Source organism: Strigops habroptila, chromosome 17 (genome assembly GCF_004027225.2).
Source record: "Strigops habroptila isolate Jane chromosome 17, bStrHab1.2.pri, whole genome shotgun sequence".
Classification (NCBI taxonomy): domain Eukaryota; kingdom Metazoa; phylum Chordata; class Aves; order Psittaciformes; family Psittacidae; genus Strigops; species Strigops habroptila.
Window position 1 is genome coordinate 529,084 of NC_044293.2, and position 14,844 is coordinate 543,927.

General features: G+C 48.8%; 1 protein-coding gene across 1 annotated transcript in view; it reads right to left on the reverse strand.

The window, feature by feature from the left end:
* Positions 1-14,844, reverse strand: part of CADM1 (cell adhesion molecule 1) — a 95,439-nt gene that overhangs the window by 24,355 nt on the left and 56,240 nt on the right. Inside the window, exons 5-7 of the mRNA XM_030505322.1 lie at positions 14,579-14,734; positions 5,530-5,629; positions 3,083-3,255 (exon numbers count right to left, since the gene is read on the reverse strand). Of these exons, the coding sequence (XP_030361182.1) occupies positions 3,083-3,255; positions 5,530-5,629; positions 14,579-14,734 (429 nt within the window). The remainder of the gene's footprint in view (positions 1-3,082; positions 3,256-5,529; positions 5,630-14,578; positions 14,735-14,844) is intronic.

A 14,844-nucleotide genomic window follows, 5' to 3' on the forward strand; every position in this document is an offset into this window, starting at 1 on the left:
ACAATTCCCTTTGTGAGTGATCACTGTGCCCCAGACATGCCTGGCCTGCAGATGCTCCAACACTGCCGCTCCTCACAGCACTTGCGTTACGTACAGGGGCACATCCTCCTCACAAGTACTGGACAGGAGCAGGTAGATATGAGAAGATGTCAGAGAATAATACGTATCGATGCCCAGGTGATCAAACTGAATGTGTTAAGCAGTTGGGGAGACTTTGAACTACGGATTCATTCGCCAATAATAGAGCATGAAACATTCCATGGGCTTTTGATTTTACGTCTCCTCTACAGCACGTCAACTTTTCATCACTAACGCATCTGCTACTCTTTTATCTCCAAGCGAGCTCTCTCAGATTCCCTAATTAAGACATCTGAACTTTAATTATATGCTGCCCCTTTCTTATATTCCATGCAACTTCCCCAAAGTTAAGAAACCTCAGAATTGGCTTCGCTGTGGAGCGCTTGTTTGTGGCTATATTAGGAGCAGTTGTTATCCTTTCCCTATGTCCAAAGCATCCCCATCCCTGCACTTAGGACAGGGAACTTCCTCCTTGCTCGTAATGCAAACCCTAGGAGTGGTGGAGACTGAAACAGCAGAACCAGGTGCATGAAGTCCCTGGCCTTTCACCATGCTGCACAGGATGATGCTATGCAGAGATCTCCCTGCATAAAATCCTTCTCCATAAAATAAAAACAAAAGAAGGTTGCTAATTGTGGTAGAAGGTTCTAGCAAATGTGCCTGCCCACTCCCACAGGGAGGAGAAGCATGAAACGAGCTCTAACACCAGACATGATTTGGTGTGTCAGTGTGATTGGGCACCCTTGCTCCATGTGTGCCTTCAGCCCAGGTTGGCAGTGGTTATTCCACAAGCTTGGCCTGCTGAAGCCATCCATATGGAAAACCATTTAACTGCTTCTCGTGGAGATACGCTGGAGCCCACCTCTGCTGCGGCAATTGCTACCCCCGTACAGCCCCTGGGTGTGGAGGGACTGCGTCCACTTCCCCCTGGTTCCCAAGTTAACAGGATCTGGGGAGCTCTGCACTGGCGAGAGCCAGCCCTGGCAGCTGAGGAGTGAGGCACATCCTCCACCAACATCCACACTATGCCTACAGAGGTGTGTCTGGGAGGACACAGACCCTGGTGCTGCTGCAATATGGCACTGCAGCTGGGAAGGAGCTGAGGGCTGGAGATGGAAACGCTCCCGCTGCCGAGTGGGGTGCAACCAGCACACTCCATTCAAGTGGCAGCACCTTCCTCCAGTGACAGCTTGAGCTGGGCCTATCCCAGGCCCTCCAGCTGGTGGCCACAGCTCCACTGCCTCCTCCACACCAAAGACTCTGGGTTTGGACTTTTTATGGACTCCAGAGTGCTGGATCCTAGTGGGATGCTCCCAAACATGCAGAAACCAGGTGGGATGGGATGTAAAACCATTACCTGCCCGCGAGCTCCTGAACCCAAAAAGCGCTCCCCCCTACATGGCGAAAACATGCCAAATAGAGTCCGCAGGTTCATATCCCCTGGGGCCCTGCACTTCCTTTAAAACAACACTGTCCCAGGTCTCCTCCCATGGATTTAATCTGGAGGGAGCCGCACTGCATGAGTCCTGCACAGTCTAGTTCTCACCCACATCTGAAACACAGAATTAACAATGTGAGCATTTCTATGAGCCCTAAGTCCCAGGTCACTAACACTGGAGATTTCATCCAGCACTCGCCTGGGCCATAACAGGTACATAAACTCTGCAAGGAATGAAAGCACCTTGTCTCCAACGGCTCTACAGCAGTAGCTCTCCCTGGTTTCCACCTCCTGGGGAACTGCTCGTGTCCTACTCTAACTTCTTTATTCTCCACAACATTAGTATTTCTTTAAACACCAATGTAAACAAGGGGGTTTTTTTTACACCATGAGCACACAAATTATTCCATCATAAATGCGTATCTGACTTCATTTTGCAAGCTGGAGTCTTTTGGACCTACAGACACTACCTGTGTGAGGTGGCAGATGAGTTCAGTTTCAGCCCAAAGCTGTAGCTTTGGTGTTACCTTCAGCCTTTGGGTGAATTTCTAGGACTGGGCTTAAAATCACTCACATGCAAGTGGCATTTAGACAGGTGACGTGAGATCCTTGACTATTTATCTGGATTGGAGCAAGAACAAGAGAATTTGGACTGCAGAGCTTCAAGCTGCTATTACGTGGCCTGAACTTCAAACTAAAACAAGTTACTGTCCCATCTAAGTAGAACCACACAATTGTTTAGGTTGGAAAAGACCTTTAAGATCCTCAAGTGTAACACCCACCACGAGCTTAGCCCAGGCACACAACAACCACTCTTAACCGATAAAGTTTAAATATGCAGCCCAAGGGAATTGTTCATAATTAAACAGGGGGATCACTCTCCAAGCACCTACTGAATCTTCATTATATGCAATGCCTGGTGACAGGAGCACAAGGTCTAAAGCAACGGCAAAATAATGCAGAGGGACTGAAGAATTAAAGCAGGTACTTAACAGCACTTTAAAAAGATGCTGAGGCATGGCTTAGTGTCTGCTCAGCTGCCACACGCAGGCTTAAGGCATCTCATTCCTCCAGTTTATTTACTGGTTTGTAATTATCTGGGGACACTGGCTGAGCCTTTGGCAATTTAACTGCCTAATGAAAGACCTGGACACCCCCTCCCCTCCCAGACCACTGCTGAAGACACAGGAGAAGGCATTACAAAAGGAAAAGGAGTTATCAGAGAAGTCCTAGGGGAACTGTCAGGCCAGAGAACTTCCCAGTTCTCCCCATGCCCCTGCTCTGGCTTTTCCTTCGGCTTCCCTGGAAGCACCAAGTGCCATGGCGAGCCCGGCTCCAGAGAAAGGAGCGCACCGGACACTGGAATAGGCTCTGCTCCCGACCCGAGAGTTACAGAAGCAAAGGAAGGGTTTGCAGCCCTGGCCCCAGCCCGGTACAACGCAGGTGTGTCAGGAGCCGTCTGTAAATCTTGCATTAAGCCAAAAGTTAACTTTGTCAAAGCTTTCAAGCAGGTATGTTGCAATTATGTGGAAATGAGTCTAGAAGAACGGTGGTTTTCTCACGTACCGTATACAAACAGCATGTAATCCGCATGTGATTTCCCCACCGCGTTGGAAGCCTCACAGCGGTATGTACCATTATCTGTTTTGTTTAGGTTACTAATGAGAAGGTTTGAACCAGACACTACAACGTGTTGAGGCATCTCATCATCTACTCTTAACCACCTCATGTCCGTAGGCCTACAGAGGAGGGAGAGAAAGAAACAAGCACATTACTATTTTCCTATGGTAAAGATGGCATCTTCAATAGTTCATCCACAGACAGAAAGCCCAAACCAAGAAAAACTGTAAAGAAATAACACATACTTTTTTGCACTACTCAAGCCCCGATGCTGTCGGGCTTCCTCAATTTAAATTTATTTTAACCCAACAGGAAACTGTATCCAGACCTTAAATTTTCTGAAAACACTAATGCAAGCAGGAAGAAAGTTCATTAGTGGTTAATCATTCACTTGTTCAGCAAACCTGAAACCTGTGAGGCTGTGGATGATCTGCGCACCCACAGGGTGCTCTAAGTGCCCATCCGGGCAGCATGTGGCAGAACCAGGATGTTCTGGGATGGACACAGCACTGAACAACACCAGCTGGGTACCGGCTGCCTGCTGTGAAGCTGAGGTCTGTTCTGCACAGGGGCTGTGTGCTCCCCTCATCGCCGCCGCATGGGCAGCAGCAGCTCTTGAGCAATTGGAAATGTGGCTTAACTTCCATATAGTGGAAAGGGCTTTGGTGCTCCTGGCTAAGGGCTTCAAAAGGCCATTTGTGATTTCAGAGTCCCCGGGTTTCCCACACTGTGTGCATGACACAGCAGCCAGCTTCTTGGGGATGTCTCTCACCCTGGGTCTCCCAACAGTGTCCTTTCACTGTCCTCCCACTTTTGTCTTGGGGCAGGCGGGAAGGTGTGTCTAACTTCATAAGAAACTTGCGTTAATACCAATACGGAAATTCCTACTATCTGGTCTTTTGTTCTCCTGAGCTTCTCTTCCCCAATGTTTTCATTGCCCAATCTTGCAGAGAAATGTCTTTAAGTGGAGAAGCATCCCTCTTCACCTTAAACCTCTGTAAAGCAGTTTATGAAATCTGTCTCAAAACCCCAGAACCAAACACTGCCCATTAGCTGAGTGTGCATTTTCTTATGCTTCGAGACACCCAGGTGAAGTGACCTACAGCACATTACTGGCACCACCATAACATTAAGCCACGTGCTGCTGGGGAGATGTGTCTGTCTTACTTAATGTGTGTGTGTCTTACCCACAGCCTGCAAGGAAAAAAAGTAAAGCAGCCTATCCATTAAATTCCCAGATGATAGCAAATGGGAGGAACTGCAGCTGCCCAGGGAGAAGGTGTGCAAAGGGCTTTTGACAGGCTCCGAGCAGAGACCAGGTATTAAAGTGGAATTCAGCAGGGGACATGCCAGCCTCTAATGTACGGGGCAGGAACCAGCCTCGTGCCAAACAGAAGACATGGGAAGCAGGAATGCACAGAATGTCCTGGGAGGGGAGGCAGCACCATGGCCCCCTCGCTGCACCCTGCCTGCCCCTGCCCGCAGCATCAGCACCATCACTATCACTCCCCATGGCTTGTGTGCCACCACCCCTGCCGGGACTCCCGCCTTGGGCACGCTACCAAGGAGACGCTGACAGACTTCAGGGGTGTTGGCAGGAATCTCATGGACATGACGGAAATAAAACAGGAGAGTAAATACTTGACAGCCATAAATCCAAGTGGAAGAGAAAGTATTCTTAAAAAAATAAAGTTGACAAAACTTAAATTACAACAGTAATGGAAGTGTGGAAGAAAATCTACCCTGCCTTGCCAGGGATTTCCTGATGCATGAACTTCTTCAACTATGTAAGAAAGCCTCAAGGGCATGGCAAGAGGAGGAGAAAGAATAAAACCTGCATTTCCCAAAAACCAGACAGGGCACCAAAAGGGAGGAAGATCATCCCGCAGTCAACAGAAGCAGAAAGACAGACTGCCTTACCTTGGGATCCATTCCACTTTTACCAGTGCTCAATGCTTTGGTGCCAGCCTGACTCCTGCATACCTGCACCTTACGGGGATGCGATACGCAGGCCCCTGGCCTGGCTCTTGCAGGTCAAGTACAAGTGATTGCCGCTCAAGCCATTCCCTGGGGAAGAGGCACACGGCTGCAGGGCGCTTCATTCTGCACCCAAGGGCTCGCTGTGTGGTGGCCATGAAGGGCTCTCCCGGGAGCTCTTCCAGCGGAAATCCCTCAGCCACTGGTTATGTAGCAATAAAGCAAATCCAAATGGAGCAGCAGATGCTCAGGTGCAGAAAGCATCTCTCTCTTTTGCAGTGTGACGTTATCTTTGCAGCAGAGAGTGGCATGTTGGGTGTCTGCAACAGCAGCAGAGGCCACGCAGCGTCCACGTGGTCCTGCAGCACAGCACGGCCCCACCACAACCTGCCCATCCTGGGGAATGCCCAACTTACTGTGGTTTTCCAAAGGCTGCGCAGGTCAGTTCGAGCGGCTCCCCTTCTCTCGTGAGGCCTTGCACCGGGTAATTCTGCGAGACCCGCACTTGAGGCTTATCTGCAGGACAGAAAACAGCCCTCTGTGAGTCACCGTCGCGTCAAGCTGGGTCGCGTCCACGCGCACCCGGAGCCGCTCTCCTCTTGGCTGGCAGCAGGAAAAAGGGGGATCTGGCAGCGCATCCTGCACTGACCAGAGCACCACGCTTCCTGGGAAATGCAGCTTGCTGTGCCAGAGTCCATCTGTGAACTCGTCCAAGCTAAAAGGAACTCATTTGCCTTCCTGCTGAGGTGAACCAGAGGTATCCACGGTGCTTGGAATTGACAGGTTTTACTGTGTATCCTGTATTACTGTACAACACTTGGCATCCGCACGTATTAATATGCTGGGCCTTATGGGAGATGCTTGTTAGAAACACAAAAAGAAGTCACAGCCACTGCTGCTGCTGTTTCAGCAACAGAAGGGTTTATTTGGTCCAAATGAAGCTCTTCTAAATCCTAAAACAAACAGAGAGTATTAAAGTGTTGATAGTTATGGAGCCATCTCAGAAACTCTTCAGTAAGACCCTGCAGGAGAAAAAAACCCAGCCATACCACAGAGCTGGAGTCCACAATTAAAAAATTCATTACCTCCTACAACTGAAACACAGATTAAAAACTCAATCTAAGCTGTAGCTAAAATGTTATCAGTGCGAGAAATCAATTCAATGCTACAACTGCCATTAAGCCATATACATTTTTCAGGAATTTACTCAACTGTAAGGAACAAAGGGAGGCAAAAAATCAGTATGCATAAAGGTTGAAGCCATTTAAATGTTTCTATTTCCTTTGAGAGTAACTGCTACCAAAACCACTGGCTTGCTGCATTTTATTAACTGTGTTTAACTCATTAACATGCTTCCTATGGAATAATAGAGATTAGAAAAAAAACCCCCATGTCAGGATTTAACCAATTTAAACTCTCATAATTTCCAGTAATGGAATAAGCTACATGAGTAAATCCCCTCCTGAGATGACTACACCACAAACACTTTATGAACTAATCCCGCTGCAGATGCTATGGAACACGGTGTCTCTGCGGGCTGGAAGTGGGATCATGCTGCGTTGGGGTGTCACGCATCCGGGGCACAGAGTCCCTGTTCCACTGCAAGCATGATCCCTCCAGCGTGCCACAAACCACGCTCTGCATGTGCCAAATAGAGGTGGAAGTGGGTTTGAGCCACGAGCGCTCACACAACCCACAGACCCGGGAAGACGATGTAAACCAAGGATTATGCAGCAAGTGAAGCACAAGCAGCATCTTAGACGCCGTGCCCAGGCTCGCCACTCTGGCTCACAATTCCCACCCCCCAGCCATCTGCTCACTATTTATTATTTGCTTTGCAGCAGTACCTGTGAGCCCATGCCAGTGACACGACGCTATTGTGCTCAGTGCTGTAGAGAGAACAGAAAACCTTCCCTGCCTGATTTCCATGGGCACACAAAGACGACGGCACCCTGCGCCGACGAAGCTCTGCACGAAGCCTTCCGCAGCTTGCCTCCCCTGCTGCTCCCATCCCGCTTGCTTTAGATAAATTTCACTATTTCTAATGAGCTGCTCACCAGCTGACAATTCCTGATGGAAATCAAGAGGGATATGCTGAAGCCTTGCTGCACTGGGAATGTGCTGCACGCTGCACTGGAATGAGCAATCCTGAGCGCAGGGGGTAGGTGAGCCTGGCCATGTCAACTCTCCAGCCTGGCAGCCTTCATTAAGCAAATGAGAGCAGCACAGCAACCCCACCACGTTCGTCTGGACACCGCAGAAGTGCCACCTGCAAGGGAACTCGGGGCTTTATCAGCACCCGTGCATGCACTCAGGGCAACAAGTCATCCCATAGAGCTATTCATGGCGAGCATCACTCCTGCGCAGAACTCACCAGCACACTGGTGATGACAGCAGGCACCATGCAAACGTTTCCCAAGTCTGAAGGATCCAGAAGGATGGCTGGGCACTCAGGAAAGCTGACCTTTTAATTAGGCTGTTGGTATACGAAAAAAATTCCACTTGCTTCCACCAAGAATCGGGGTGATGGTGGCGTCTTTTTCTCCTTTAAGGACACACCTTTAGATAATCTTCAGTTTACTGGAAAGGCTAAGCATCCTGCCTTGGACAAAGCCAGTCTATTTTCTTCAGATGATGGACTCTGTTAGTGAAGCTTTGCGAAATGCCAAGCACTGTGGGATCCCCAGCTCAGCTCCTACACGAGACCGTGACATTTAGCAGGCTCTGCCAGTAAAGCCACGATGGTTTCAAAGCCTGGACACACAGTTTGCTGCCTGTTAACCACTTTAAGAAGACCATGTTTGAGTGGCAGCCTCTGTGACTGCATGAGCTGGGCAAGGACTATGTCAGATGGCGACCCAGGACTCAAAGCAAGAAGCAGAGGTTTTACCCCCCAAGTTCATTTCAGCAGCCCAAGATCCCTGACTTGGAACTTTGTATAATCATACCACTGGACTACTCAATAAAAACAAACACTTGCATCTATGCATCCAGGCCGCTACATACACCACTGGCAGGCAATTAGATCTAACAACCCGAAGCTATTTCCTCGTACGCCTATTTCCAGCAGCTTAAAAAACCAGCCTGGTAATTTAATAAGGCACCTTTATTAAGCTCAATTCATTCAAAAGCTAAGAGTGATATACAAGGTTAAATACCAGTAGTCTAAAGGTTACGCTGTAGCAGCAACCAATTTGAAAAACTTATTACAAACCCATTCTGCGTTTGATGAGATTTCTTTCACAGCAGGCGCCCCGTGTGCCTGCTGGTGTGGGAGCTGCAGCCTTCCCAACGGGACCATACACCCCATTCCTTGCCCTGCTCCTTGTCCCACCACCTCTGCTCTCATTTCTCCAGATGCCGAAGACTCCTGCAACTTATGGGTCGCGCTGATAGCTCAGATGGAGGGAGGCCATGGCCAATGCAGGAGAACACACCTCCCCTTCGATTCCACCGGCCACCCTGGGCTGCCCACACTGATGTTTCCCAGCTTTAAAGCTCCATGGTTTGGAAGCCACCAAAACTCTCCAGTTCTCCTGCATTTGTCCCCATCCTTACTCTTATCAGTTCCTCGCCCAGCTTTTGCGCCATCAGCAGAGACTATTAGCAGTGACTTCTTGAGAGCACTGAACAGCATCAGGCCGAGCACTCGGGCCGGTGCTTTCGCTCTAAAAATACCATCGTTCACTGATTACTCCCTAAGGACTTTCCTTTGAGATCTGCCAGTTAGCAATTCCATAATCCATTTAAATGTGTGCTCCATTGATAATGCTTAGATGTCATTAATCAGCCAAGATAAAACCCTACATCAAGTTCGGTGCCTTACAAACGCCTAAGCCTATTATTCCTACCCGTGCCCTTTCATCAGGCCAACCTACGATCTCCAAAGCAGGCACGCTCACCGCCTCAAAGCCCAGCACCAGCCTGACCTCCTTGTGTGCCCGGGGTACCACGATGCTCCGGCTGGGTCTATCAAACTGTGGGCAACCTTCCTGCTGCCCATTAAGTGCCTCTCCCCAAGTGGCTGTTGGAACCTCTGAAGCTCCTGGATGTGCACAGGAAGCGCTCCAGAGGTGGCAGACATGGATTTCACTGTCCACCCGCCCCATGGCTAAACTCTGGATGCCACAGACAGCAGGGATGCCAAGAACCAGGATGCATGACTTTATCTGGGATTACAACCATGGACTTGAACAGAGGTCTGGTTTTCTTGGGAAAGGCAAGGAAGCGTGTGGAAGGTGGTTACGTTCTCACCCTCGTGCCTCTCCCATGAAATACAATCACAATGTGCATAATGAGGAAGCTACGTGCAATAAATTCAACTGTGTGGTTGTATCCACTAATTTCACTGTGCACAAGAGCTACCAGAAGCTGCCACAGAAAACCTGCACCGCACTCCATGTACGTGTTCCTTGGGGCTGTGCCAATCCTACCAGCGTTAAATCATCGCACCGCAGCAGCTCCCGGTCCTCCAGCAATCTCCATGCTAGCAATACGGCTCCCACAATGCAGCAATCTGTCCACCCTGAACCCAAACCCACATGGAAACAGTTGTAATAACAGTGAAAACATTCTGGGAAGCATTACTTCTTTTCCGAAGCCCAGGCGACTCCTAACTCTCACCAACCTGCAAGGAACCAGTCCACCCTCCCCAGCTGATGTGCTGCCAGCTCAGCTTGGAAGGCAGTCAACAGCCTCCTTCCCATGTGCTGCTTTGGGGGGAAACTGTAGGAAAACACGGATGGGGAAGGACAAGGATGGGGAAGACAAGCTCTGGAAAGGAGGATGGGGCTCCTCAAGCTCCTCCACAAAGCAGGAGTGGGTTCAAGTGCTTACGGATACTCAGCAGAGCAAACACACAGCAAGAAGGGCTATCCAGGACCTCGAGACATCTTCAGCACAGGATTTCTCTCACTCAGCTCCAAGTTACAGCCCAGGCCGTGCATCAAGCAAACTGCACAGACTGTAGCTGGCCGCTCTCTTCTTGGCAGACACGAGCAGATGAAGGTGCCCCGCAGTGGGTCTGTAGCACATGGCTCAGTGTCTTCTGCAATGCCAGTGTTTGCCAACAGAGAAAAGCACCAAATGCATTCCTTCAGTAACCCAGCTGAAAACGCTCTTGCCTGCACTGTGGAATTAGGTACTGCATCCAAGGTGTAAAACCCATTTTATGATTACTGCATTAATTCCTGATGTGCATCTCTCGGCAAAACCAATGACAGATGGCATCCTCAGGAGAAGGATCCTGCAGGTTCCTGCCCACTTTAGGTTACTCCAGCTTCAGAACCACACAGATAAAACTTTATCTGCCAAAGGGTGCTATTTTACGCAGCTCCTCACCTCTGCTTTGTTCTGTGCCCCAAACTAACTATTCAGACTCTGACTTCTGGCAGGTTCCACGCTGACTGCCAGGAGAAGGGCAGGAGGATCGTGTCCCTCACTATTAGAAGGCCAAGCAAACATTTATACACGGGTTAAACACAACTGTCCCCTCTGTTCTGAAATCACACAGGATTGCTTATCAGGAAATGAAGCCGGCATCAGAGGCAGCCCAGACCTGGCAAGCCCGAACCTTCTCCTCACCTTTTGCAAGGACAGAAGTCTGCGTGGCTGGTTTTCAGCCAAAAGGCACAAACCTTGTAAATAAATAGCTCCCGTGCTTGCAATAACAAGTAAGTGTAGGACCAGCAGCTTACAACTCATCTGGAAAAGCCTTGCAAAGACCACTCACCCTGCAGCAGGAAAAGGGAAGCCAAGGCCAGGCAGGTGTCCTGGCTACAAACACTTCCCTCTTCAGTATTTAAGTGTGTGCCGCTGCCTAACGCCTGCGAAAGGCAGAGTCCAGCCCATAGCGCGAGCTCCTCGCCCCCAACAACACCCCTCTGAGAAAACCTTATTAATGAGCTTGCAAATGAGCACCCAACTGGGAAATGTCACAAACAAGAGTGGCTAATGCCCCAGAAAATCAAATAACTCAACACTTGGCTGATTGTGGCACTTTTCATATGCACTAGAAGGAAGGGAAAAAAAAGCTTTAAATCAAAGTTTCTGAAGGGGTCAACACCTCACTGAACAAAACAACTCATTTATTCCTTTTTGGAAATCTCCAGATGATAAATTACACTGATGTTAATCACTTCGCTGCATACTATGCAATTAATACTCGTACGCAACAAATGTAAGGTTTGCTGGAGATGCAGCAGCACACATACATATATATGGCCCATTTTTAACATAATTTGGCACAAAAAATCCTCCCTTCCTAACAGCAGAGGCTGTAACAGATTCCATTGGTGCGTTATTTAACAGAACACGTGCAGATGTTATAAAGAACGAATGAGCAATTAATTATAACTTCAGAAAGGCAAAAAATAAAGCAACACACAGAAAACACCACATCAAGACCCCGACACTTTTGCTTCCAGCCTCACGAAATGAGATAAGCGCCACAAAGGCTGAACTTAAATGTCTCTGAGAATATCTGGTTCCATTCCATTCCTTAATGATATTTTAATGCGTTTTGTTGCTTCATTTCCTTTCTAAAATTACACTCAACGCGCTGCTCATCCCTCACTGGCAGATCAGAATCCCACAGGGAAAGCAGCTCCAGCTAGAATCGGGGGTTCTTCCCAAACCCGGACTGGGCAGCACACTGTGGCTGCTGCTGCCCTGGGTTTCCTGTGTGCTGTTAATCACACACGGAATATTCTCCTGAATGTTCTCACCATTCCTCAAACTCTGTTTGGTTTGGGAGGCATCACCAGGAGCCTCTCGTACGTATTGCACAGCGCTTGTTTGCACAGATTTCTTTTCAATAGCATCCCCTACATGCACACGGAAGCATTTCTCTCTCAACTTCACAAAGGGCCAGGCTGTGCCACATTACATATGCAACAAATAGCTTACTCCAGGAGTAGGACAAGTTAATACTGATCATAAGCCAGTTTTGCTGAGCGCAGCAGAACAGACTTTCCTCCCAGCACACGCTGCTGCGAGCAGATTCCTGCCTGGTGTTTCCTTGAAAAACAACACAACCGACCCACAACGTCTGAGTCGCATCTTAGAAAAAACCTTCCTGTGCTCTGAAATTTAGTCAGAAAAAAAATACCTCATTACCCGAGAAGGCTCCATCCATCATCCTTCTGTCCTTCCACAACACATTTCATGCTCCAGTTGGATACATTAAGTGCAGAGAAATACAACGTCTGCTGAGAAAAACATTTTCCTGTGCCCTGCTGATGTCCTGAGGAGGCGGATCTGCTGCGCCCTTGGAAGGAACGGGCAGGACTTATGGAGAGAGGATGGAAGAGCAGGGAATGAAGGAGCAGCACAGCTAAGGGGTCTGGAGCGAGGCCTCTCTGCCTTGTGGCTAGGGGAACTGCACCACCAGCAGCTGCAGGAGTCCTTTCTCCAACTGCAAATCCCATCCCTAAAAAGCCATCAGGAACATATCAATTAGGCCTCATTGTAGGTACCTCAACTCCCCAAGAGGCCAAGCATGTGTCCGCAGCAGCACTGATGGAGATGCCTCTTTGTGAAGACAACAGGATCTTCCTCCTGCCCAACACGCCATCAGTGTGAAGGGGAAAAGCTTAAAGTGAAGTTTTCTCTGCAACAGCCTCTCCCACCCAGAGCTCAGGCCCAGCAGCACGCACTAAACGCAAATGTCTGGATGCTGTCCAGCACATGGAGTCCCAAAGCTGCTACCTGCTGGGAGCCGTCAGGTTATGATGCACAACATGTTCTTCTGCCCGTGCTCTCCTCTCAAGCCATCTGCTGCTGCCCACTGCAGGAACTGACCGGACTAGCGTGGGTCAGGTCCCCAATATATCACCATAATCACTATTAACAAGCTCAGAGTTTAATGCAGACTAGAACATAAACACAAACCAGTCTGAAAGCCCTTCTTCTGCTCACCCCTGCTCCCCTCTGAGGAGGCTCTGCGCTAGCTCCGGTCCAACAAACGGCTCCAGAATGACACACAAGAATGCTAAAATCAGTGCTAAGGGCAGAAACTTGAGCACTGGGTGCAAGTGCAGCCTCCAATGTGTTCACTGGAGCCAGCATGTGTCCTGTAGGACACCCAACTAACTACAGTTTATGTGTGCTTTGCCTTCACAGCATGGGGAACCCTGTAGAGGCTGCAAACAAAAGTAGTCAGAAAGGATTTATCTGAGGAAGAGGGGAAAAAATGTTAATGTTTTTGCAGAAAAAGGACAGCGGCCATCTCCTATCCCATCAATCAGGATTCCAGAGGAATTTCTGAAAGGAAGCCTAAAGGTGAGCTGATGTCCTTTCGAACAAGAGGAAGAACCCAGCAAGGTTTCAATACCTCTGCATAAACAGGGGAGATGGGATTTTTTTTTCCCCCCGTTAAGTATTTGATCAAGCCTCACAAAGGTGCTAATGTATTATTAAAGCTAATGGAGCTCTACAAGAAATGTTAATGGACATTAAGTTTGCATAAATGAATTACACATTAGCTCGGTCGCAAGAAATCTCGTATCTGCCAATTTAGGTGGTATCTGATCATTTCTGTTTTCCTCATTACAGGAACATTACTTCCCGCTAGTTTCAGAGATATGAGAATTGTAACCAAGATGTTCATAATGAAACTACATAATGAAGCAGATGAAATAAATTAATACAAAACATCCTCTTCTTCTTCTGAAGTGATGTTCCAGTTGAAGCGAGCCTCCACAAACAAGCCCCCTGAAGGCCCCAGCACCCCAACTTTGTGAGGACTGTGTGGCTGTGCTTTGGAAACTGTTTTCTGCTCAGCCGATGCAGCGTCTCCCTCCCTCATCCCCAGCAGCTGTACCAGGGCACAGCTGCATTTGGGACTAGCAGCACTCCCGGGCACCTGCTCCTAAACCTTATTAATGTCATATACAGCAGCACAGTTCCTAAACAAAGTGAAATGTGTTATTAACAGCAGACACATTAGCAGCATTATAGAAAACAGGCTGGCCTTTATCAGCAGCATTACTGCAGATTCGACATACATCATGTTCCTCTGCCTTAAAAAACCAGCTGGTGCTGTGTGTTCACAGGGCACAACACTGAGTTTCTTTTGCATAGAACTGAGTTTTTGCCAGTGAACTCCCAATGGTGACCAGTCGCTTTGATGTGGCAGTAGAGAAGCATTTTTCAAAGAGATAGGTAGGTTGCTAAGAGAAAAATACTCAGGTTTAATCTGTTCTGACAAGTATAAAGCCCAGCCAGGAACCTTTGACAGTGCAGATTCCATGTACAGAAAGTTATTTCTTAAGAGCATAAAGGTATGTATTTATCGTACTGTAGACAGGCCAGGAGAAGCCATGGCTTAGCGCCTGAAGTGGTACCCAGCATTTTGAGTAACAATATAGAACCCCATCAATGCTGTCATTTTACCTTCAGAGCAGTTCCTGAACTCTGAAGTGAGGGATTTGATACGTTAAGAGAATGAAAAGTGCTGCTACTCACACATGACTTCCAGGTAGCGCTGCGTCTGGAGGTCCTTGACAGCAGGGTGGTCCACCAGGCAGATGACAGGGACCCCGTCGTCCTCCCGTCCCACCTTCAGCAGCAGCTGGCTGGTCACCGTGTACATGTCGGACCACTGCTCCACCTCTGACTTGCCTGGAGGAGAGGGCAGAGAGAAGAGGGTGGGTGATGGCGGGAGGGTGCACATCCCCTCTGGGTGCCATCCGTCCCCACACGGCAGGCTCCGAGGGTTAGGGGGGGCTGTT